The sequence below is a fragment of the Odontesthes bonariensis genome, chromosome 22, assembly GCF_027942865.1.
Source record: "Odontesthes bonariensis isolate fOdoBon6 chromosome 22, fOdoBon6.hap1, whole genome shotgun sequence".
In the NCBI taxonomy this organism is placed as follows: domain Eukaryota; kingdom Metazoa; phylum Chordata; class Actinopteri; order Atheriniformes; family Atherinopsidae; genus Odontesthes; species Odontesthes bonariensis.
The window spans coordinates 13,818,343-13,840,869 of record NC_134527.1 but is presented as its reverse complement, the minus strand read 5'-3'; the positions used below and the strand labels follow the sequence as shown (position 1 = coordinate 13,840,869).

General features: G+C 38.8%; 2 protein-coding genes across 2 annotated transcripts; both read left to right on the top strand.

Annotated features, from left to right (window-relative positions):
* Positions 1–2,442: 2,442 nt before the first annotated feature.
* Positions 2,443–11,048, top strand: prodha (proline dehydrogenase (oxidase) 1a). Its single transcript, XM_075455210.1, has 14 exons — positions 2,443–2,891; positions 2,994–3,202; positions 4,605–4,639; positions 5,424–5,573; positions 5,827–5,891; positions 6,304–6,420; positions 6,571–6,650; positions 6,807–6,888; positions 7,259–7,351; positions 7,685–7,831; positions 8,159–8,334; positions 8,418–8,516; positions 8,765–8,853; positions 9,602–11,048. Exons 1-14 carry the CDS (start codon positions 2,553–2,555, stop codon positions 9,790–9,792), a joined length of 1,872 nt encoding a protein of 623 aa, XP_075311325.1. The 5' UTR covers positions 2,443–2,552; the 3' UTR covers positions 9,793–11,048.
* Positions 11,049–18,471: 7,423 nt separating this feature from the next.
* On the top strand, positions 18,472–20,852 carry gal3st1b (galactose-3-O-sulfotransferase 1b). The gene is made up of 3 exons (XM_075456146.1): positions 18,472–18,530; positions 19,412–19,554; positions 19,634–20,852. The coding sequence occupies exons 2-3, from the start codon at positions 19,433–19,435 to the stop codon at positions 20,781–20,783; spliced, it is 1,272 nt and encodes a 423-aa protein (XP_075312261.1). The 5' UTR covers positions 18,472–18,530; positions 19,412–19,432; the 3' UTR covers positions 20,784–20,852.
* Positions 20,853–22,527: the final 1,675 nt, after the last annotated feature.

Below are 22,527 nucleotides of genomic sequence, written 5' to 3'. Positions count from 1 at the left end.
CTACTTCCTAATTCCAGGAGGCAGTAGACACGTTCATTGCTGCCTCCTGCCGTTATTCAGTGATAACCAGATTCTTATATGCTGAGAGAAAGCAAATGTAAAAATCCACAAAATCCCTTTTCATGAACAGTTGTCACAAAGGTAGAGATAAACACATAATGTCACATAGAGATATAAAAGTAATGATATAAACACAAAACAAGACAATTGCGTTAAATGGCAGCCAAACAAGAAAAAATAAAAACAATTAAACAAAACAAAGTTAAAACAAATAGGTCTAAAGCTGCTTTTCAAATGTGTCCATAGTGTGCACAGATCACAAGTGCAGTGGGTGAGAGCTCCAAAATTTCTCAACAGCACAGTATCCTTTCATACTTCTGAGTCAACAACCCCTGATGAGAGGACCTCGGGGTCCTATTGTTGTGGTAGGGCTTGAGTAAGTCAAACAAAGGCTCGACCATGCGAAGCTCCAAAAGTTAGAACAAGGATTTTAAACTGGATTCTGAACCTGATGGAGGACCAGTTTAAATCCACTATCTAAACCAGCTTAATCCAAATCATAGGCTGGAGCCTATCCCAGCTGTCATTGGGCGAGAGGCAAGGTTCACCTTGGACAGGTTGCCAGTCCATCACAGGACCACATGGACCACTCCTAGGGACAATTTAGAGTGCAACAGGCAACCTTTTTATTTATTTATTCAAAAGCACATTTCTACTACTTGAAAAGGTTGCAGTTATGTATCACCCTGAACTTCTAACATGAAAGCTGTAAAATAAAACATAGCAAATGCAAATAACATCTCACATTTCCTAGAAGGCATATAAAACAATAGCAAACTGGGCCAAGGACACGAAGGCTGTGTACAAGAAGGGTCAGAGCCGGCTCTTTTTCCTGAGGAGGCTCCGGTCTTTCGATGTATGTAACATTATGCTGAGGATGTTCTACCAGTCGGTGGTAGCCAGTGCCATCTTCTTTGGTTTGGTGTGCTGGGGCAGCAGGCTGAGGGCAACAGACGCCAACAAGATCATCAGGAAGGCTGGTTCTGTCCTGGGTGTCCAGCTTGACTCTTTGTTGGTGAGGAGGATGCTGTGTAAACTGCATGGTATCCTTGACAACAACACTCCCCCTCTCCACCAGGCGCTAACCTCGTACAGAAGCACCTTCAGCAACAGACTCATTCCACCCCTGTGTAAGACAGAACACCAGAGGAAGTCCTTTCAGCCTGTGGCCATCAGACTGTTTAATTTATCTACCTCAGCTCAAGAGAGAGGGTCAGTGGAAACACTGCGTCCAGAAGCCAAATGCCAAATGTCACTTTACCCCATGCCACTTTATACAATGACACTTTCTCTAGATCACTTTGGTTGTATGTATTGTTTTTATTTTATTTTATTGAGGCTGCTAATTTGCACACTGCACATATTGTATTCAGTTACTCATGTTATTTTATGTTAGCTTTATTTTATTTTTATTTTATTTTAGTACTTTCCCTCTTGTACCACAACTGTTGCACAGCAATTTCCCACGGGATAAATAAAGCTTCTTGAATCTTGAAAAGGTACTGGTAGATTGTTATTAGCTCATTTTCTCCTAAGACATGTGTACTGACATAAAGGTGGGTAGGCTGAGCTGCTACTGTGATGTGATGGTATCCTGCAGATGCTCACTGAATGGGAGACTTTTAGGTTTAGGTTGCTGCAGATTAAGAGTGTTTGAGTTGCGGTTCACTCGCCAAAATACGTAATATCAAGCCAAGTCTTTCTTTGTATAAGAGGATGTATGTGTCACATTTGCAGAAATCTTCCTCAAGGACAATGGACAAGTTGTCAGGATAGCCCCAAAACATATACTGCCCGGAGCCTCAGCTGTTCCAAGTGCTAGGCAGAATTATAATGAGAGTATTATCGCTTCTCTTTAGTGGTATCTGCCCATTTACAAAGTTAAATTCAATCTCAGATAAGCCTCTCTCAGAAACTTCAGAACAACAATAGATGACAATGGAATAATTTAAGAGCCATATAGAGGAATTTCAGGTTTTATATAGGAGTCAGATAAAATTTTGCGTAAGGTTTTAAAGGGATGCTCATAACGTCAAGTATATACCCTGTATCAGCACAACGAGCTGATACAGGGTATATATATATACACTATAGTTTTTTTTATACGTGTGCAATCTTACCATAAATTAAAGTATTACGTCTCCTGCTTACTGTCATACAATATGGATTCGACAAGTTTTAATGTATATTTTTAGAGGTTGCAGCAGCAACGCCGAAACAACTTTTGTAATGGCAGACTTCATTTAGTTATGTTTTGTAAAGGCATCATAAACAATTACCCATAAAGTGAGGTACAAAAACTGTGTGGCTGCTGAAACCAGAGAAGAAACCGCCATAATCGCGCGTGCACAGACATGTGAGCCGCTCCGCCCCTCGCGTGTGCTTAAATGCAGCCATTCCAGAAAGTCCGCTCATAACAGGACGTGCCAGCCAGAGAGGGAAACAACTTTGGTTTGTAGGCAGCAGTTGAGTTCAGACAAGAGAAGAAAACCATGTCATACACTAAGTTTGCAGCGTCTTTCGCACGGGCAAACCAGGGCAACATCAGGAAAATAAGCGTTTCACCTGCAAGATGTCGGTCAACCGTAGCATCCCCCAAGAGTCAGGAAGAGAAAGAGCAACACATTGATGGGTGCACCGTGGTGGAAACGGAACCGGTCGAACTTATCAGCCAGAGCAAAAATGTGAAAAAGCCGCAGCTGAACCGAATTCACGTCGACTTCGACAACACCGAGGAGGCCTACAAAAGCAAGGGTAACGTTGAACTTCTCAGAAGTCTGCTCGTCTTTAAGCTTTGCACCATTGATATCCTCGTCGAGAAGAACAAGGAGGTACGTTCAGGGTTTTTTTTTTTTTAATCACCAAATTGCGGAAAAACCCGTGCGTGGGCAACAAATGATAGAACTTTCTGTTCTTCTTGTTCTGTTTTACAGTTGATGGAGCTGAGCAAAAAGCTGCTCGGTCAGCGGATCTTCGAGAAGCTCATGAAGATGACCTTCTACGGCCAGTTTGTGGCGGGGGAAGACCACAACTCCATCAAGCCCTTAATTCAGAAGAATCAGGCATTTGGCGTGGGGGCAGTTTTAGACTACAGTGTGGAAGAAGACTTGACGCAGGAGGAGGCAGAGAAGAAGGAAATGGAGTAAGTCGTGGAATTGAATGATCTGTTGCATGCAGGCTGCTCTAATTAAGACGTGCCTTCACGTAGAGGGGAAACACCAAGCACAGGGGCATCAGTATTGTGAATTTTACATAATTTTATACATGCAGCATCTGGATGGGGGTGGAGAGCCATTTGCTCAGGAGTTACACAACACATTGAGTTTATAAAAGCCAGCTGAGACGTGTTTGTTTGTATAGCCAAGCCCAGTATTACACAGTGTCTGGGTTGTACCAAGCCCATATTTCAACAATAAGGAAACACTCTTTAAAAAAAAAAAAAAAAGAACTGACCAATCAGAGAGCCTTTTAAGGTGAGACCCTCTGCACAGCCCCTTTCCAAGCATGACTGTAATATCAGCAGCAGGCTTGGAAGAGCATAAACAACATTTTTTTAGAGGTCACCGGACTCCGAATACACATGGTAGCACACTGCAGCTCACTTTGCCAGTGGCTCTACTATAGTAGCAGGTTTAACCAGACACGATGTTGGGAAAAAGTTAGAAAAAGTTTAAATCAGTTCCATAACGTGGCACTGATATTTGAAAAACAGGTGAGAAAGTCTGGTTTAGTCAGTTAAGTTTAATACTCTGTTAACTTTGACTTGTTTGGTAACAAACGTCTGTGTCCTGCATTAACACTCAGAATTAGTAAATGATTCCACTGGGCTTTACTTTTATATTAGTCTGTGCTCTTCTTGTCACTATAGGTATGACTCCTGTTATGCTTCCCTTGAAAGTCACCTGAGTCACATAATACAAAGTCTGTTTCCATCTCATAAATGGACTATAGTCTAAATGAATGTGCTATATTTATTCTCAAGTTCTCACGCCATGCCTGTCCTCCATTGGCTTGCTAGCACAGACCCCTCTCCTCTGATTGGTTGAGCAGGGGGTTCAGCTGGAGCAGAGGACATGATGAGAGGGCTTCTAACTCACAGGGAAAGGGTTGGATTCTTTTATAGGGCAGTCACACGCACAGAAAGTGTTGCGCAATGTCCTGAAGGGGAGAATAAACATGACTTTTTTTCCATTTAGTATTTTACGAACTGCAAACATACACACATACAAGCTAGTGGACTTTCTTATTATGATTTGAATGGATTTGTCAGCACCCTCTTTAAATCTGTAGTAAGAAAAGACTCCTTCACCCAGGTGGCCCCTCAGTGAATAAAGGGGCAAAAACAAAAAGCTTTCCATAACAGGCAACCTTTGTTCTTGTCACAGTCTCAATTTTATACTGCAGTAGAAAAATCGATAGACTTCCCTGAGTTTATGCAAGCCATGCTCTGGAAGATTAACTGATATGTGAAGCAACAAATGTTTAGTGTGTTCGGAGAAAAGTCAACTGTTCTTTTCTGACGCCAAGCTGTCGTTTTTTTTCAGCTCTTGTGTTTCCGAGGCAGAGAGAGAAAGTCCAGGTATGTTCATAAACTAAAAAGTAAATATATCTTTTCTTTTCTTTTTTTTCTTTTTTTTTTTTTTAAATGTTGCACAACATTTCAACTCCATGTTTCATGAAGGAAGGAACTGCTTTGCAGTTGACCGGTAAGGGGACGATCTGAACTAACGGGGCTGCTTGTTTGCTCTGACGTTGAGTTGCTTCATTATGGGGTAATTGCAGTACAAGTGTCCAGTTCTAATGTTGGTATGTCATGTGGCCATGTTGCTTGAGCCGGACTGCACTGGTTTTAGCTGGAGGGTAATGAAATATCCAGTTCAGCTGCTATGTTCAGGTTAAGCTTAGTTTGTGTGAAGGAGTTGATGTTTAGGAGGCAGTTATAAGGCTGAAAAAGCACAAATTTCTAAATACATATTCTTGTTGTCACTCTTTCTGGTGGTTGTATTTAGGATAAATGTTGTGTGTCTGATTTAAGAAAGGCTGTAATTTCCATGTGATTAACAGATCAATGCTTTTAATATTTTTACTGTATGAATGCTAAATAAAAGTGGATTCTTGACATAGTCAAGTTGTAGAATAAAAAGAACTTTCATTCTATCGGGTTTTTTCCCCTATATATGTGTGTATGTATATATATATATATATATATATATATATAAATAAAACAAGAGGCCATTTCACTATCAGCAATGTCTTGTTCCCAATTAATGATTAAAACTCAAAGTTTTGAGGATATTTTTAATTTGTTTATCTATTTATTTATTTGCTCCAACAAGCAGCCTAAGCTACATTCTTCTCTTCAGGCAACGATCACCGTGAGAAGAAGTACAAGGCTCATCGTCAGTTTGGGGACAGGCGTGGGGGAGTTATCAGTGCTCGCACGTACTTCTACGCAGACGAGGCCAAATGTGACAACCAAATGGAAACATTCATAAACTGCATCAAAGCCTCTGGTAAGTTGTTTTCTGAGGAAGCCGTTTAAAAAATAATAATAGTAATAATATGTATGTGTTAAATATATATATATATATATATATATATATAATATGTATGTGTTATATATTAGTTTCAGTTTGGTTAGTATGGTAAATGCTAAAAATATTGTTTAACTTGAAATATAAATAATCAATATGTATATGTGTCAGGAGCGATTTAAACAAGCTGTGATTCGATAGCATCAAATGATCTGAAGTTAATAAATTTCAGGTGGAGCTACTACTGATGGATTTTCTGCTATCAAAATGACGGCACTGGGACGCCCGCAGTTTCTTGTAAGTTCACCTCTTCGATTATTTACTGTCCGATAATGTTACACGATTTAGACAAAGTAATAAATTACAATCATCTGGCAGTAACAGTTCTTCCGGTGATAACTTTTCATCGACAGGTTTCCGTTAAAGGGATACCAGAAAAATAAATTAGTGTTTCAAATAAAATTTGAAAAAACCGAATAGGTTTTGTGTTTGTTAATGTGGATCTGAGTAAGTCCCAAACACTACCCGATTTTTCCGAATTGTTCCCAATAATATGGCAAAAGTTTAGCGGCATGAAATATTCACGTCACACCTCATTGTCGAAGTTGTATTACGCTCTTAGATGAAGATATTAACCCTCTCTTAGCTGATTTCACAAATGCAATTCATAAGAACTTGATAATCAGTGTTTTGCACTGTGTTTGAACAGCTCCAGTTTTCGGAGGTTCTGGTTAAATGGAGACAGTTTTTCAACTTCCTCGCAGCACAACAGGGTAAATCTGACATGACAGTTCTGGAGCAGAAGCTGGAACTGGAGCAGCTGAAGGTGTGTATCAGTGCTTTAGGCGCGTCTGTGTTTTACAGGTTTGGTGAGAATCACCATCTTGTCTTCATAACTGTTGGAGCCACGTATTCCTTAACACAGTTGTAAATTGACATTATGTACATGCATTTCTTTTGATTTTTGTCCTTGTAGGACAGTTTGGCTGAAATGGGCTTGGGAGCTAAAGATGACATTGAGAACTGGTTTACCGGAGAGAAGCTCGGTTTGTCAGGGTAGGATAATCTCTTATTTCAAAACGAGTATCAGAAGACCAGTGGTGTGATCGTCTACTCATGCCAGATGTTTCAAACACTCTGATTTGAAAGATTTCAGGAATTTCAGCCTGTGTATTGCAATGTCCAAAATCTAATTATTTTCATTGTTCCCAGAACAATAGATCTTCTGGACTGGAACAGCTTGATGAATGATACGACAAAAATCTCCAACCTGCTTATGGTACCTAATCTTGAGGTAAGTCACTGTCATACAAAGCTTTAACTCTGAGACGGAAAGGGGCAAGTAACTGTCTGTAAACTGCAAAGTTTACTGTGCAGAGTTGAAAGTTTTTAATCTCCGCCAGTGATACAGTATCGGCTCTATTTTCTCAGGACTGAAGTGTTGATACAGGCTGAGTTTAAGCACATTTGCTGATCTAAGCAGTGTAATTGAATGCAGCTAAACTTAATCATTTGGGAAAGAGACACAGAGCAAACTGTTAGAGGCATTCATACTGCTCCCACCCTGCTTTCTCCCCTCTCTGTCACATTGAGTTTTTGGGTTTATTTTGGCAATTAAAAATGCAAATGCCAGTGAGTCTACTTTTTGTGTTTTGGTTGTGTAGACTGGCCACCTGGAGCCTTTGTTGACCAAATTTACAGCTGAGGAGGAGAGCCAGATGAAGAGAATGCTGCAGAGGATGGATATTCTGGCAAAGGTGAGGACGCCAAAATAGTTTTATGTAAATTTGTCACATGAATATTTAACATGCATACTGCATGTACATATGTACAGACGTCTCAGCCCAGGTTTGGGGTCCTGGTGAAAGGAAAATAAAATGAATTGCTACAGAAAGTGCCCTGTTCATGTTGTCTATATGCAGTGATAATATACTGTATTACTAACCAAGCCATTGATATAAGAAATGCTGTCGTCTGTACTATGAAAACTGTTGAGATAAAAAAAAAAAAAAAAAGGATGTTGCTGTACTATGAAGTGGTCCTGCATGTTTTGGACGGGCACATACTGAAATGCCCTTTGCGTCCCTCAGCATGCCATGGAGAATGGGGTAAGGCTGATGGTGGACGCAGAGCAGACGTACTTCCAACCAGCCATCAGTCGACTGGCCCTGGAGATGCAGAGGAAATTCAACAGAGAAAAGCCAGTGATTTTCAACACTTACCAGTGTTATCTTAAGGTTAGACCACAGATTCCTTATTTATTATTAAGAGCTATCACACTCTTACTTCTGACTGACTGTGGAAGAATTCCTGAGGTAGTGGGTCGTTATGTGGAGACATTATGGTGCTGCCTGACTGATTTTATTATTTTTGTCATTCCCTTCTTGATACTTAAAGAAGAAAAGCTATTTAACAAGTTTAACCATAAAAGTTCAAGCTCTTCACATGTGTACAATGCACTTCATGTCATATTTAGAGATTACAGGTTATCTGTTTTAATGATACATGACAATTTTGTGGTTAACCGTTTTGTTTTTTAATTCTTTTTTAATAATGACCATTAGGAAGCCTATGACAACGTAACTGTGGATGTCGAGCTATCTCGAAGGGAGGGCTGGTACTTCGGTGCCAAGCTTGTTCGTGGAGCTTACATGTACCAAGAGAGAGCCAGGGCACAGGAAATTGGCTATGAAGATCCAATAAACCCAGACTATGAGGCCACTAACAGGATGTATCACAAGTAAGTCCTTAGTTACTATCAAGCTCCTTTTGTGCTGTCAGGAAATGTTGAAATCCCAACCATCTGTCTTGTTGTTTGTCCAGGTGTTTGGAGTATGTGCTGGAGGAGATCGAACACAGCAGGAAAGCAAACGTCATGGTTGCATCTCACAACGAGGACACAGTGAAGTTCACTCTTGAAAAGTATGTTTTGCGTCAGGCCGGCTTAGAAATTTCAGAGTTGGTTAAATGCAGCAAAGTGCAGACACAAAAGCTTCAAAGCTCTTATTCATAAAGGATTTACTCCTGCGGTTTAAAGTAATGCCTATGACATTCAAATTTCCAAAGCATTTATGGTTATTGAATGAGATTATCAAACCACTGGTGGAACGCTACACTCAACCTCCATTTACCCAACAGTGCCTTAATACGAGTAACTCTGCTCTTTTCAGGATGAACGAAATGGGCCTTTCACCCACCGAGAATAAAGTGTATTTTGGACAGCTGCTCGGCATGTGTGACCAGATCAGCTTCCCGCTAGGTATGTTGGACTTGGCTCAGTAACTTAATGCAAATAATAAGTTATGCAACCACGGAGGCTTACATCACATGGTCAGGTGGCCGTAGAGGCTCCACTCAAACGTGGTCCCTGCAGATGTCCGCTTGTAACCCAGGCAACCACTGACCCAAGAAAGGGTTTTTCCAAGCTGTAAGTGTGTTGAGAGTAAACAAGTTCCTGGTATTCATAGCTGACTCACCAAACAGTACGACAGGTTTGCTCTGGTCTGGGGGACATGCTGAAGATTGACCTTTCCCCACATCATCGTTGGTCGCAGTTAGTCCAGGAAATTCTGTACATGGTGTGCAGTAGGTCTGTGCTGCGTATTACAGAGCATAAAACAAAATATATGTCCTTGCACTCTCTCATTTGAAAGCTGCCATATTTTTACAGTATATGTTGTGGGAGCTCACAACAATGCATGACTCCATATGTGTGTTTTGAAAAGACTTGATTTCAGTATAATACAAGTTTGGAAAGCCCTGAAACTGAGTAAGTTTATTACTACAGCTGCAAGTAAGATACTGTTTTATATGTATCTCAAGTCTAAAGGGGCTTAAATGTAATATTTATTCATCATCAATTCAATACTTGATGTAAAAAGATGACGTTTCACTCTTGAATTCGCTGCTCAGTGAGTTTTTCCCCACATTTTTTTCTCCAGTGACACCTAAGACAGACACTGTGAACATTGTTTTAAAAACTTCTTTATCTCCTTTATTTAAAACAGGTCAAATTGGTTTTCCAGTGTACAAATATGTTCCGTACGGGCCTGTCAACGAGGTGATTCCATATCTGTCTCGTCGGGCTCAAGAAAACCGCGGCTTCATGAAAGGATCTCAGAGGGAGCGCAGCCTGCTGTGGACGGAGCTGAGGCGAAGGCTGATATGTGGTCAGATTTTTTACAAGCCCGTCTACTGAGTGACCGGACTGCAACATACTGACTGTGATAAATCTGTAACCATTCCATTATACATAATATACCACTGTGCTAGCTGCTCTTTCTATTGTAAGTTTGAGGTCTTTCCTTGGGATTGGTAAGTTGGACTTCTTGGATGAAATGTGTTTGTATGTTACTGACAAGTATTTCAGGGATGTGTATTGAAAGAAGTTTGTTTTTCTTTTTAGAGGCTTTTGTAATAAAGAGGTTTTTAAAGTACTGTCTTGAAAAGACACACAGCAGAAGTAAGAGGTGATGGTTGAGATTTTGTGTCCAATTCAGAATTGAATTGACCACGATACTCTTCCTAATTAATTCAGCAAAATGCAGAATAACCGCCGTGTTATTTTTTAAACACGGCCTATTTATACCTCTGAATGCTGATCCTTTTTCATGGTGGGAGAAGTGTAAAAGAAAAAAAAGAGCTTTATTGTGTATGTTTGATTGCCATGGTGGCTTGGTTGTACATAAAAACTGGTGTGTGCTTTCTGAAAGGAAATAGTTTTGTCAGAGGTAGCTCTCTCTTAAAAAGTGCCTTCACGTTCTTTAACGAGATCAACTGGAAGCAAACAACTACTTCACAACCTGTTTCTTTGACTAAACCACTCTGAGATAGATTTTATTAGCACATTAATGGTCCTATCCCATTAACAAAGAGCAGGTGCCATGAAAAACACTGTTGCATGATGTGCTCAGGAGATTAAACTACCCACAGTTTTTGCTGACAGAGAATATTCTAAAAACCTAAATAACGGTTGTGTCTGCTGTGTTTTTTGTCATAAGTGCTCTCAGATATTGACTCCATGTTAGTTATTTTCCTTCTGCTCTGAGAGGCTGAGATTGGTTAAATCAGAAAATGCATTACAACTGGAATGTTTGTTTGGACTGCATTAAATCCACTCCAGAAACTGTAAAAACGTCATCAACAAAACCGATGTGTGATTTCAAAACTATGTCACTGATTAATTCTAATGCTTAACAAACAGAAAACATTAGTGTGGATGTTAAATTGTGAGGCCGCAACATTAGAAAAATAGAAATTGTAGTTTTTGTTCCCTGTGAAATGCCATAATTATACAACAAATGAAATTGAGGAATAATTGATTTAGTGATGATCTATAACAGGCCGACTTTATTTATATAGAGGTTACAAAGGTCTCTTTAAGGCTTTGTCTAGAAAATGTTTAACAGTTACATTCATGTTGTAATGATATTCATAAATAAACTGTTGACAAATTCCCTGTTTCATAATGCCCCTTTTCAGATATACTTTAAAACATACCCATAAAATGGGTGTAGTTATTGTTTACCTCAATAAAATTGAGAGTTTGAGTGAAAAGAGACCAAATTGTTTTCACACCTGCTGAGACTTTGAGTGATACGTAAGTATACTAAGCTGTAGCTTTCATTAAAATACTCCATAAATTGCCTCGTTAAAGCAACTGGTAGCTTGTGCTGAGAGCAGCCTCAGATGTAAGCTAACTCTTATCTTGAGGTGAAATGGATCCTCTGATGTATTTTTCCGACTGTGACATCAGCTATGTTTCCACGCAAGGGCCTGCTCTGCCAAATCACACTGACCTACTCAGACCAACCTTTTTTGGCCTCAGCCAGGGGCGGCAGATGCTGCACACCTGCGCACATTTTTCTTGGGGCTCAGACCACCCAATGTCACACAGCTGAGTTGAGACCAGACACACTGTGTACAAGACAGTATGTGTATCGTAGTAATATTGTTGTTACAGATTATACCTAAGCTACATTTTAAAGATTTGCAAAATTCAGTTTGTGCAAAGACAAATTCCTCAAGGAGTCATAAAATTAAAAAATCCAGAGGATGTTCACATATGCCCCTCACTGACATGACAGTCTTGACAAGGTCTTTCAAAAGTTAGAATTTTTTTTCAAACTGTGGGACTTTAACAAAAAAAGTATAGCATACATATTTCACACATGTTTTATAGGGGAAAAAAGGTGAAGAATTTGGTGAAAATGTTTTATTTCGTTTGACTATAGTCCTCTAGAATGTTTTAGGATTGATTTCATGATTTCACAGTTGACATGTGAGGGCCTCTATAGCCTCTCTCCAATTTCCACATCTGACTTCACTGTCTTATGCAATCCTGCAAGGACTCGTAGATCTGCTAGCAGAGTACTGCCATGTGCGCCTTAAACACACCTAAAAACCAGAGGGTTTTTTTTTACTTGTTTTTACTTGTGCTGCACCAAAGTTGTGGAATGAAAGTGAACCTGAAGAAATTAGTTCAGGAGGTTCAACTACAGTGGTTGCAAGCCACTGTATCTCCTTTAAATCACTCCTAAGAACATAATTTTATCATTGCCATTTCTGATTTCATTTGATTTTATTGACTTTGATTTAATATCTACAATTTCGTTTCTTTTTTTCTTTTTTCTGCTTTTATTCATGCTTTTATTTACTTGTTTCCATCAGCGTTGTGTATGCTGGCTACCTTGCTTTACACTGTATTTGATACTATTTTTTAGTAAAGCACTTTGTGACGTAAGTTTTGATAACAGCTATCTAAATAAAGATTTCTCCTTTCATAATTGCATGGAGTGCACATTTTATTCACCACTCAAAGCTCTTGCAAGTACAAGTTCTCGTTCACCTGAACACAAACACATTCATACAGGACAAGCAGTTGAATTCTTTTTTTTTCTATCATTCACAAACTGACACACAGATGACCACATCAGAGGAAACATGGGGTTTAATGAGTTGCCCAAGAATACTTTGATATTAGATCCATGGATGCTGTGCATCACACAACTAACCCTCCGATTGGCAGAAAACTGCTCTTAGTCTTGAGCTACAGCTACACATTATCATTATTATTATTATCATTGAAGATTTATGTACAGTTGGTAAAGAATCTATGCCCTCACTTTGCATCTATGAACTCAGTGGTGGACGTGGTTCCAAAATGTCAGTTCATTCATCACGGCCTTTCAGATTCATCAGGGTCTTTCTATCCACACATTAATGATATAGATTTTTTTATACAGTCTCGTCTTTTATCTTCGTTTAGATTCGTGAAACCTTTCTCTGATTTGTGAAATTGCAGAACAGGGCCATTTTACTGCAGTTTTGTTATTCTGCTCACACTAAACAGGGTCCTGTATGGAAACTACTCTACATACACTGCTCAAATCTGGATGGAATTATTCTAAAGAGGCTATAGATTAATTAAAACCTTCTTTGTGATTCGTGAAACCTTTTTCTGATTTGTGAAATTGCAGAATAGGGCCATTTCACTGCTTTTTTGGAATTCTGATCACCCTGAACTGGGTCCTGTATGGAAACTACATTACTTAGACAGCTCAAATCTGGATGGAATTATTCTAAAGAGGCTGTTGATTCATTAAAACCTTGTTTGTGATTTGTGAAACCATTTTCTGATTTGTGAAAATGCAGAACAGGGCCATTTCACTGCATTTTTGTTATTCTGCTCACACTAAACAGGGTCCTGTATGGAAACTACATTACTTAGACTGCTCAAATCTGGATGGAATTATTCCAAAGAGGTTTTAGATTAATTAAAACCTTGTATGTGATTTGTGAAACCTTTTTCTGATTTGTGAAATTGCAGAATAGGGCCATTTCACTGCTTTTTTGGATTTCTGATAACCCTGAACTGGGTCCTGTATGGAAACTACATTACTTAGACAGCTCAAATCTGGATAGAATTATTCTAAAGAGGCTATAGATTCATTAAAACCTTCTTTGTGATTCGTGAAACCTTTTTCTGATTTGTGAAATTGCAGAATAGGGCCATTTGACTGCTTTTTTGGAATTCTGATAACCTTGAACTGGGTCCTGTATGGAAACTACATTTACTTAGACAGCTCAAATCTGGATCGAATTATTCTAAAGAGGGTACAGAGTCTTTAAAACATATTTTAAATATTTGTGAAAACTTTATTTGATCATTGAAAATTCAAAAAGTTCCTCTGAGCTTTCTTTCTTCTTTTCATTTGGACCATCCAAAACCAGAACCTGTATGAAACATGATTAAATATGGGTTTAATCATTGATCACATGATATAAATGATATCAAACACACTTTAAAATTTGTGAAACCTTTCTTTGTCCCAAAATTCACAGAAGTCCTCGCCTCTCCATGTTCATTTTAATTTCCATGAGGATCTCCTGTCTTTCACTACATAGGAAAAAGAAAAAGTTCATGCATTTTACGTCACTAACTACTTACGAGAGTCTTCTTCACTTGTTGACTTTATTATCATGTTCTTTTATCTAGAAATAGTGACTTCTCTCACCTTTCTTCCATCTGCCTGTGGTCAACCTCTGCCACCAATTCAATCTGTTTCATTTTTCTGACTACTTCCACAGCCTTTATTGTTGCCTGCATCAGACATCCCATAGTCCAACCATTAATATGCCCTATTCTGTACTGGATGCTTTGATGAAATCTGCATCGCACATTTATTGCTGTCATCTCATGAATCTTTCCACTAACATGTGCAATCATTTCAGACCCTGCTTGTCTTCTCCTGCTCCCATCATAGTCATCTTACCTCTCATCTGAGTGCAGACAGGACCTCCTTCATCCCTTTATTAACACTATCTTAGATGTCTGTAAAACAACTGTTCAACATTGTCTTTGCCTTGCAGCCCTTTAGCCTGTTTGTGAATGTGATAACTTGCCATTGTAATAATGAGATTAAAAACTGTCTATTTGGCTAAAGTTTGTTTCCAGTTGCCATTTTACAAGACACGTCAAGAAAATAAAAATTTATTTTATTTGACATATTTAATGTAAAATAATACGTGGTTAAGACCAAAAGTAATCATACGTTGTGCTTACATGATTTAGAATACTGTACATGGACATATGTATCTGTTAGGATGGCCATGTAGCAGCTGGATACGCAAGGTAGGAGGCTTGAGGCAGAGGTAGTGATGAACCAACCGGGTGTTTTATTCACCAACATTTACATCAATCATACACTTTAACATGGACACATACTGCGGACCAGGAGCACTGTGATCCTAGCAGCATTCGTAGCAACAGGACCAACTCTCTCACTGGTACAACTGGCAGCCTTATATCCTACTCTGGCTCCACCAACCAAACCCCTGGGGGATTCTGCTCCTCCCATTACACATCCCCATAACAACAACACACAAAACCCTTAAAATACATTTATCCTCTATTATAAAATCAATCAATTCCTAGGATGTCTAAACAAAAGTACCAAATCTACCAAAGACTTCCCCTAACTGATTCTGGTGCACTCCCCCCTACACCAATCAGCACATGGTACGACCCGGAACCTTCAAACGCTGCAGACTGAATGTAGGGACTCTTTTGACTGAGCACCCTGGAGAGGAGACATAGGTGATTGACTTTACACGCAAATTTCAGAATTCACAATTCCAAACAGCATAGTCACCTCACAGTTTATCACATCCTTTAGCTACACGTATCCTTATCACAGAGCATTTCAGGCTACTAACTGACTAGAGGTTTCCCTTTACAGGCCTGGTCCCCCCTCACTCCCCGCTGAGGGCAACACAGGACTTGCACACCCACTTGTTGTTAATATACACATTCAATAAAACATTTGACAATTTATTTGTGCCACATTATTAAAAATACTACTCATGTGACCTCAAAGACCAAAAGTCAGTAATGAAGATTACCTTCATTACAGTATCCCATTTTCCCGTTGTAATTTATTTTACTCTACTCTGGAGCCACGACAACACTACACATTTTTAACTGACCAAACTACACTCTATTCTATCTATATTACAACAACTTAACAAGAAGTTTATTTCTCACTGGCAACCACTTGAAGATATGAAGAAATACTTTAACCCAAAAGACATCTTCAACATTCCAGAAAGACAAATCTTGATTAAGTAAATGTATTTCAACCTTACATTCACAAATTGTCTTGTCTGGTATAGGGTGAACTCTAACAGCAAAATGTAATGTTTAATATCCAATTCATCAGTGCACATAACACATAATGGCAAAATACTACGGGTTTGATAGACGATATAATTAGGAAGTTGTGGTACAGTATCTAAGATAGTGTTAATAAAGGGATGAAGAAGGTCCTGTCTGCACTCAGATGGGAGGTAAGATGACTATGATGGGAGCAGGAGAAGACAAGCAGGGTCTGAAATGATTGCACATGTTAGTGGAAAGATTAATGAGAGGACAGCAATAAATTTGTGATGCAGATTTCATCAAAGCATCCAATACAGAATAGGGCATATTAATGGTTGGACTATGGGATGTCTGATGCAGGCAACAATAAAGGCTCTGGAAGTGATTGAATCGGTGTCAGAGGTTGACCACGGGCAGATGGAAGAAAGGTGAGAGAAGTCATTGTTTCTAGATTCAAGAACATGATAATAAAGTCAACAAGTGAAGAAGACTCTTGTAAGTAAGTAGTGACGTAAAATGCATGAACCTTTTCTTTTTCCTATGTAGTGAAAGACAGGAGATCCTCATGGAAATTAAAATGAACATGGAGAGGCGAGAACTTCTGTGAATTTTGGGACAAAGAAAGGTTTCACAAATTTTAAAGTGTGTTTGATATCATTTATATCATGTGATCAATGATTAAACCCATATTTAATCATTTTTCATACAGGTTCTGGTTTTGGATGGTCCAAATGAAAAGAAGAAAGAAAGCTCAGAGGAACTTTTTGAATTTTCAATGACCAAATAAAGTTTTCACAAATAATAAAATGTGTTTTAAAGACTCTGTACCCTCTTTAGAATAATTCCATCCAGATTTGAGCTGTCTAAGTAATGTAGTTTCCATACAGGACCCAGTTCAGGGTTATCAGAATTCCAAAAAAGCAGTGAAATGGCCCTATTCTGCAATTTCACAAATCAGAAAAAGGTTTCACGAATCACAAAGAAGGTTTTAATGAATCTATAGCCTCTTTAGAATAATTCCATTCAGATTTGAGCAGTCAAAGTAATGTAGTTTCCATACAGGACCCAGTTTAGGGTGATCAGAATTCCAAAAAAGCAGTGAAATGGCCCTGTTCTGTAATTTCACAAATCAGAAAAAGGTTTCACAAATCACAAACAAGGTTTTAATTAATCTAAAACCTCTTTGGAATAATTCCATCCAGATTTGAGCAGTCTAAGTAATGTAGTTTCCATACAGGACCCTGTTTAGTGTGAGCAGAATAACAAAAATGCAGTAAAATGGCCCTGTTCTGCAATTTCACAAATCAGAGAAAGGTTTCACAAATCACAAACAAGGTTTTAATGAATCTAAAACCTCTTTGGAATAATTCCATCCAGATTTGAGCAGTCTAAGTAATGTAGTTTCCCTACAGGACCCTGTTTAGGGTGAGCAGAATAACAAAAATGCAGTAAAATGGCCCTGTTCTGCATTTTCACAAATCAGAAAAAAGTTTCACGAATCACAAACAAGGTTTTAATGAATCAACAGCCTCTTTAGAATAATTCCATCCAGATTTGAGCTGTCTAAGTAATGTAGTTTCCATACAGGACCCTTTTTTGGGCGATCAAAATGCAAAAAATGAAGTGAAATGGCCCTTTATGCGAAATTGGATGCCAACTTCAGCGTCGTATGACTTGCCGTTCTGAAGCAGGTTGAGAAGAATCAAAATTAGGCAAATACCGGAGACAGCAGTAAACATCAAAAAAGCGGTGAGGGGGGTTCTAAAACATTGCAGACGACTCAGAAAAGAGGCTTAATGTTGAAAATACCGGAGTTCTCCTTTAAGAACTTCATGAACTCTTATAGACACATTATAATGTATCATAGTGCCTTATTGGTGTATAGTGCCTGTAATTCTTCCAGGTACCGACAGACACGAGTGGTTTCCCAACTGATGCAATTTATTGAATCCATCTTGTTTTAGAATAATAAACGCACCGTGAAAACTAAAAACACAGAGAGGACAACAATTAGCTTGCTTGAAATAAAAGACAGTTGGCAAATAAAACTACTTCTTCAACATAAAACCGACAAAATACATCGTTGGCTGAGTACCACATAAGGAATTAGGCTTTCTTCTTATTTTGCTTGGCTTGCTTCGTTTCTTCAACCCGTGTCCATACTTTTCCTTTTCTTTTACCTTTCGAGATCGCTTCTTCTTGAGTTATTGCTACTCAGCACAAGCACAATCTGACATCACAGCGCCCTCTAGTGGCGCTTCGCAAAATGAATATAAAAATACAAAAACATGTAGAAATAGAAATGTGGCAGTTACAGTGCCTTATTATTAAAAATACACCTGACTTCTCTGATCTGGTTAGATGTAATTACTTTTCAAGGAAGGCTACACATGCAGCAGAGCTAATGCTTAAAGTTTAAAGGGAAACACTACCGTGCTAGCCATAGTAAACATAACTCTGTATAAAGTTGACTCAGTTTAAGAATTCCACACATTCTGAATACATGAAGCAAGCGACATGTTTCAATGTTTCATGTTTCAAACCTTATTCAATGCTGTGTCACAACATATTTGTAGATATATGTCCATCAACAAAAGCCTGTTTAACCAACACATTCAGCCCCTATGGGAGGAGAACTACAACCTGATTTGTTCAGGCTTCCAAGCAGCCAATGAGATACCACCTCTGGGAGTGTGTTCATCGTGCTGTCAGGGGTGTCTTTCAATTCGGACAAAGAGTGGTAATCAGCCGGACACTGCTAATGATAGCATCTCAATGTAAGTTTAATTGTTTCTCTTTTTTTTTTTTTTGCTGTGAAAACATACCGCAATGCTTCATTTATTGTACGATGTCATGTGTTTTTTGTTAGGTCTTTTATCATCACAGAAAGTTTTGAAACCATCCTCCAGATGTTTGATCAAATAGAATTGTTCCATCTAGTTTGTGATACTCAGAGAGACTTGTACGTTAAATATAAGTTTTCGTCTTGGTCATAACAACAGATGATTACTGTATAAACTGCAAAGATAAGAAAGCAGCGAATACACACAAGGAGGCACACCTGTTTACGTGACACCACCCGCCTGGGTGAAGGTTATTTTATCAGGAGTAAGCATCAGTCCTGTTTAACGCCAGAACCCTATCTAGATGTATAGCTAATTTTTTAAAATATGTTTTGCTTGAAAATAAGATGCTTCATAAAGTGAAGACTGTTTTTCCTCAATTTCTGACTGTCTGTTGAAATGGAAATGGTTAAAAACCATACCCAAGTTTCAAGTGTCAACATAGGGGCTGAAAAGGGTGATGCAGCAGTTCTTCTCCTATCTGTATTCAGTCTCTCCCCTCCTCCTACTCAGCTGTTTTTCACACAGTTCTCTTTTTTATCTCCATCGTTCTAGCATCTGTAGGCACCACGAATTGCTTTAAATTTAGACAAGCCAGGTCCTGACATGCAAAGCAAAGTTATATTGTCTGCGTGAGGGAATTAAGGTGGGTAATTAGTTGACACTTGTGTAGGAATTGCCACAGGCTAAACATATTCATGGGTATCACGCAGTAACCTACTGGTTAAGTGCGAGCACAACATTAGCATCAAAATGAAATGAAATGTTCATTGGTGTGTTTTCTCCATATGTGCTCTCCCTGTTTTCATTCTCAGGTTGATATTTGATTTTTGACAATGTTGAACATCAAAGGAACTAAATGCACAGCTGTGGTACGAAGGTTGATTCCCTGGGTTTTACTGACCAACATCCTGCTGGTACTGTACTGCTTGGGAACCCCAAGCCAAATCAAAATCAGGTAAATATTCAAAAGCATATATCATTTTATTGATATAAGTCAGTTCATTTGATTACAACACAGTGTATCTTATTCACAGTGGGCTCCAAAAAGATACATGTCCTCTCAACGTAGCAAAGTCATTGAAGCAAAGTTCAGCTATGCTCCTTCAAAGCTCGAAATATGAGGAGGAGTGCTCTCCCAAAGTGGATTTTATGTTCATGAAGACCCATAAAACTGCTAGCAGCACCATCCTCAACATCCTCTTCAGATTTGGGGAAAAGCACAAGCTTAAATTTGCCTTCCCCGATGGACGCAATGACTTTTTCTACCCATCGCCGTTCCAGTGCTCTCAGGTGAAGGATTACAAGCCAGGGGACTGTTTCAATATTGTTTGCAACCACATGCGCTTCAACCATCAAGAAGTGTCAAAACTCCTCTCTCTAGATGCTTTTTATGTCACCATCTTACGTGACCCGGTGGATCTCTTTGAGTCGTCTTTCCATTACTACCACAGAGCAGTTCCCCTCACATGGAGCATCGGTGGGGAGAACAAACTTGCAGAGTTTCTAAATAATCCTCAGGCCTACTATAGTCCCAATGCTTTTAACTCATTCTATCTTAAAAATCTGCTCTTTTTTGACTTTGGTTTTGAAAATAACCTTGAGGCCGACGATCCTCGTGTAATGAGAGGCATTCATTACTTATCGAAACATTTTCATCTGGTACTCATAGCAGAGTATTTTGAGGAGTCTCTGATTCTGCTCAAGGATTTACTCTGCTGGACCACGGAGGACATCCTGTATTTCAAGCTTAATGCTCGGATGAGCTCATCTGTGTTTCGGCTGGACCCTGAGATGAGAGCCAAAGCTTTGCGTTGGAATGGGGCTGACTGGAAACTATATCAGCATTTTAATGCTACGTTCTGGGCCAGAGTGGAGGATTATGGGAGGGAAAGGATGAAACGGGAGGTAAACGAGCTGAGGAAAAGAAATGCTGAGATGAAGGCCAACTGTATTGAGGGCGGAGGTGCAGTCGAAGCCCAACAGATTCAGAACAGACTTTTCCAGCCTTGGCAGCCACTTGGAGATAAATCCATCCTGGGTTACAACATCAGAAAAGATGTTGATCCCAAATTCAGGAAAATTTGTGAACAAATGCTCACACCTGAAATACAATACTTATCAAACTTGGGAGTGAGCCTGTGGCTTACTAGACTGTATGGTTGGTTAAAAGATACAATTTACTGACTTTCTTACGACTATTTTTCTTATTTAACCTGAAATTGAAAATGTATTAAACTAGGACAGAATGGTTTATGTGGCAGGTTGTGTATTTGATATATGTGAGATAAAGATAATTTAGATTAATCAAAAACATTCGTTCAGATTTATCCCTTGAATTTAATGCTTGAGAATGCTGGAGACTCCTGTCACTCTGAAGATGAACTGAACGAGTGATATAACATGGGAAAAGGATAACCTCTCTTCTGTGTGAATCAGGGTATTGGCATCCCTAAAGAATGTACTTTAATGACTGGACTTGCAGTTTGAGCTGTTGCTTATACCAAATCATAAATCACAACCCTAACTAAAAAGCAAGCAGTTGGGTTATTTAATTTAAGGTTTGTGGCCTAAGTTGTAGAAAGGTTTCACTGCATTTCTACTTTGTTTGTTGAGCCAACAGTAATCAAGCCAGAGTGAGCCATCGCTGATAGAGGGTAGATAAGAGAAGAGCTTCTTTTTTATGACAGGCAGTGTTAGTGTGACCCCTGGAGGCTTGAGGCTTGTGTGCAGCTATATAAAATGGATTCCAGTTGCTGTGGCCTCTGACCTGACTTAAACTCAATGGTTACAAGATGTCGTCATCATTAACAGTGATCTTCCTGTGGGTCGACATTTTATCTTCAGCAATCATCTGTGAATTGTGTTTTTTAAATTCATTTTTTGGTTTGATAAAACAACTGCCACATTTTCCTTCACTACCTTTTAGATCTGCCCAATTAAACAACAGTCTAGCTTATTTAAGTAATGTTTCATGTAGTTATAGATAAATAGACCATTACAGCATACCTCATATGTTTACGTGATACGTCGAGCCCCTCATGAAAAAGGATTCAATAAATTTGAACCTGGACTATTTCCTCTGTAAAAAAGCAAAGTTTGAGTTGAGCACTTTCAGCTCCATTTCCATTACATTGCTTAAAATATAAAACTTCTTCAGAATTTCTTTTCAGCCAAGTTCCTCTTTCCTTGCAGAATTATGCTCTCTCTGAAACTATTTATAAAGCATATTCTCAGCAATAATGATGCAGGCACTGATTCCAGGAACCTCGTGTACAGTATTGTTTGCATATCAATCGTCTCCTCAAAATAGACCTGCGTTGCTGAAGCAGGGTTCCTACAGGTTTCTTCAAGTCAAATTTAAGTCTTTTTAAGACCTTTTTAAGACCATTTATAAAAAAATAATACCTATTTCACAGACCTACCGGCAAAGAAAAACTTTTTTTTTTTTTTTTTAAATTTGTTCATTTATTTTTCAAACAAATGAAAGTGTGGACTGTGTAAAGCATTGATGAAACATTGCAGCATAGTAGTAGTAAACGCTACAACACCACAGCACAGACAACAAGCCAAACAGAGGTGTGAAAAATCAAAGAAAATTTCGGCAGACCACAAAAAAGTTTAACTGACACAGTTGTTGTTTTTTAACATTGGTTATGTTAGCTAGCTACTTATTCCATGCTGGGAATATGGGGAGTAGAGAGAACTATAAATGATGAAAATCAACTAAAAAATGTGTCGTTTCGTTGAGGCTCTCATCGAACATAAGAACGAATGGTGATTTGTTTACCATGGACACCAGTTCCTCTTTAATATACACAGCTAAACCAAACTTGGCTATGTACGCCGTTTTGTCGGGACCACAAGTAATTGTGGCAGCGATGTCGGAATCGGGGAACATGCATTTAAACAACTCTGAAATACCTTTGTT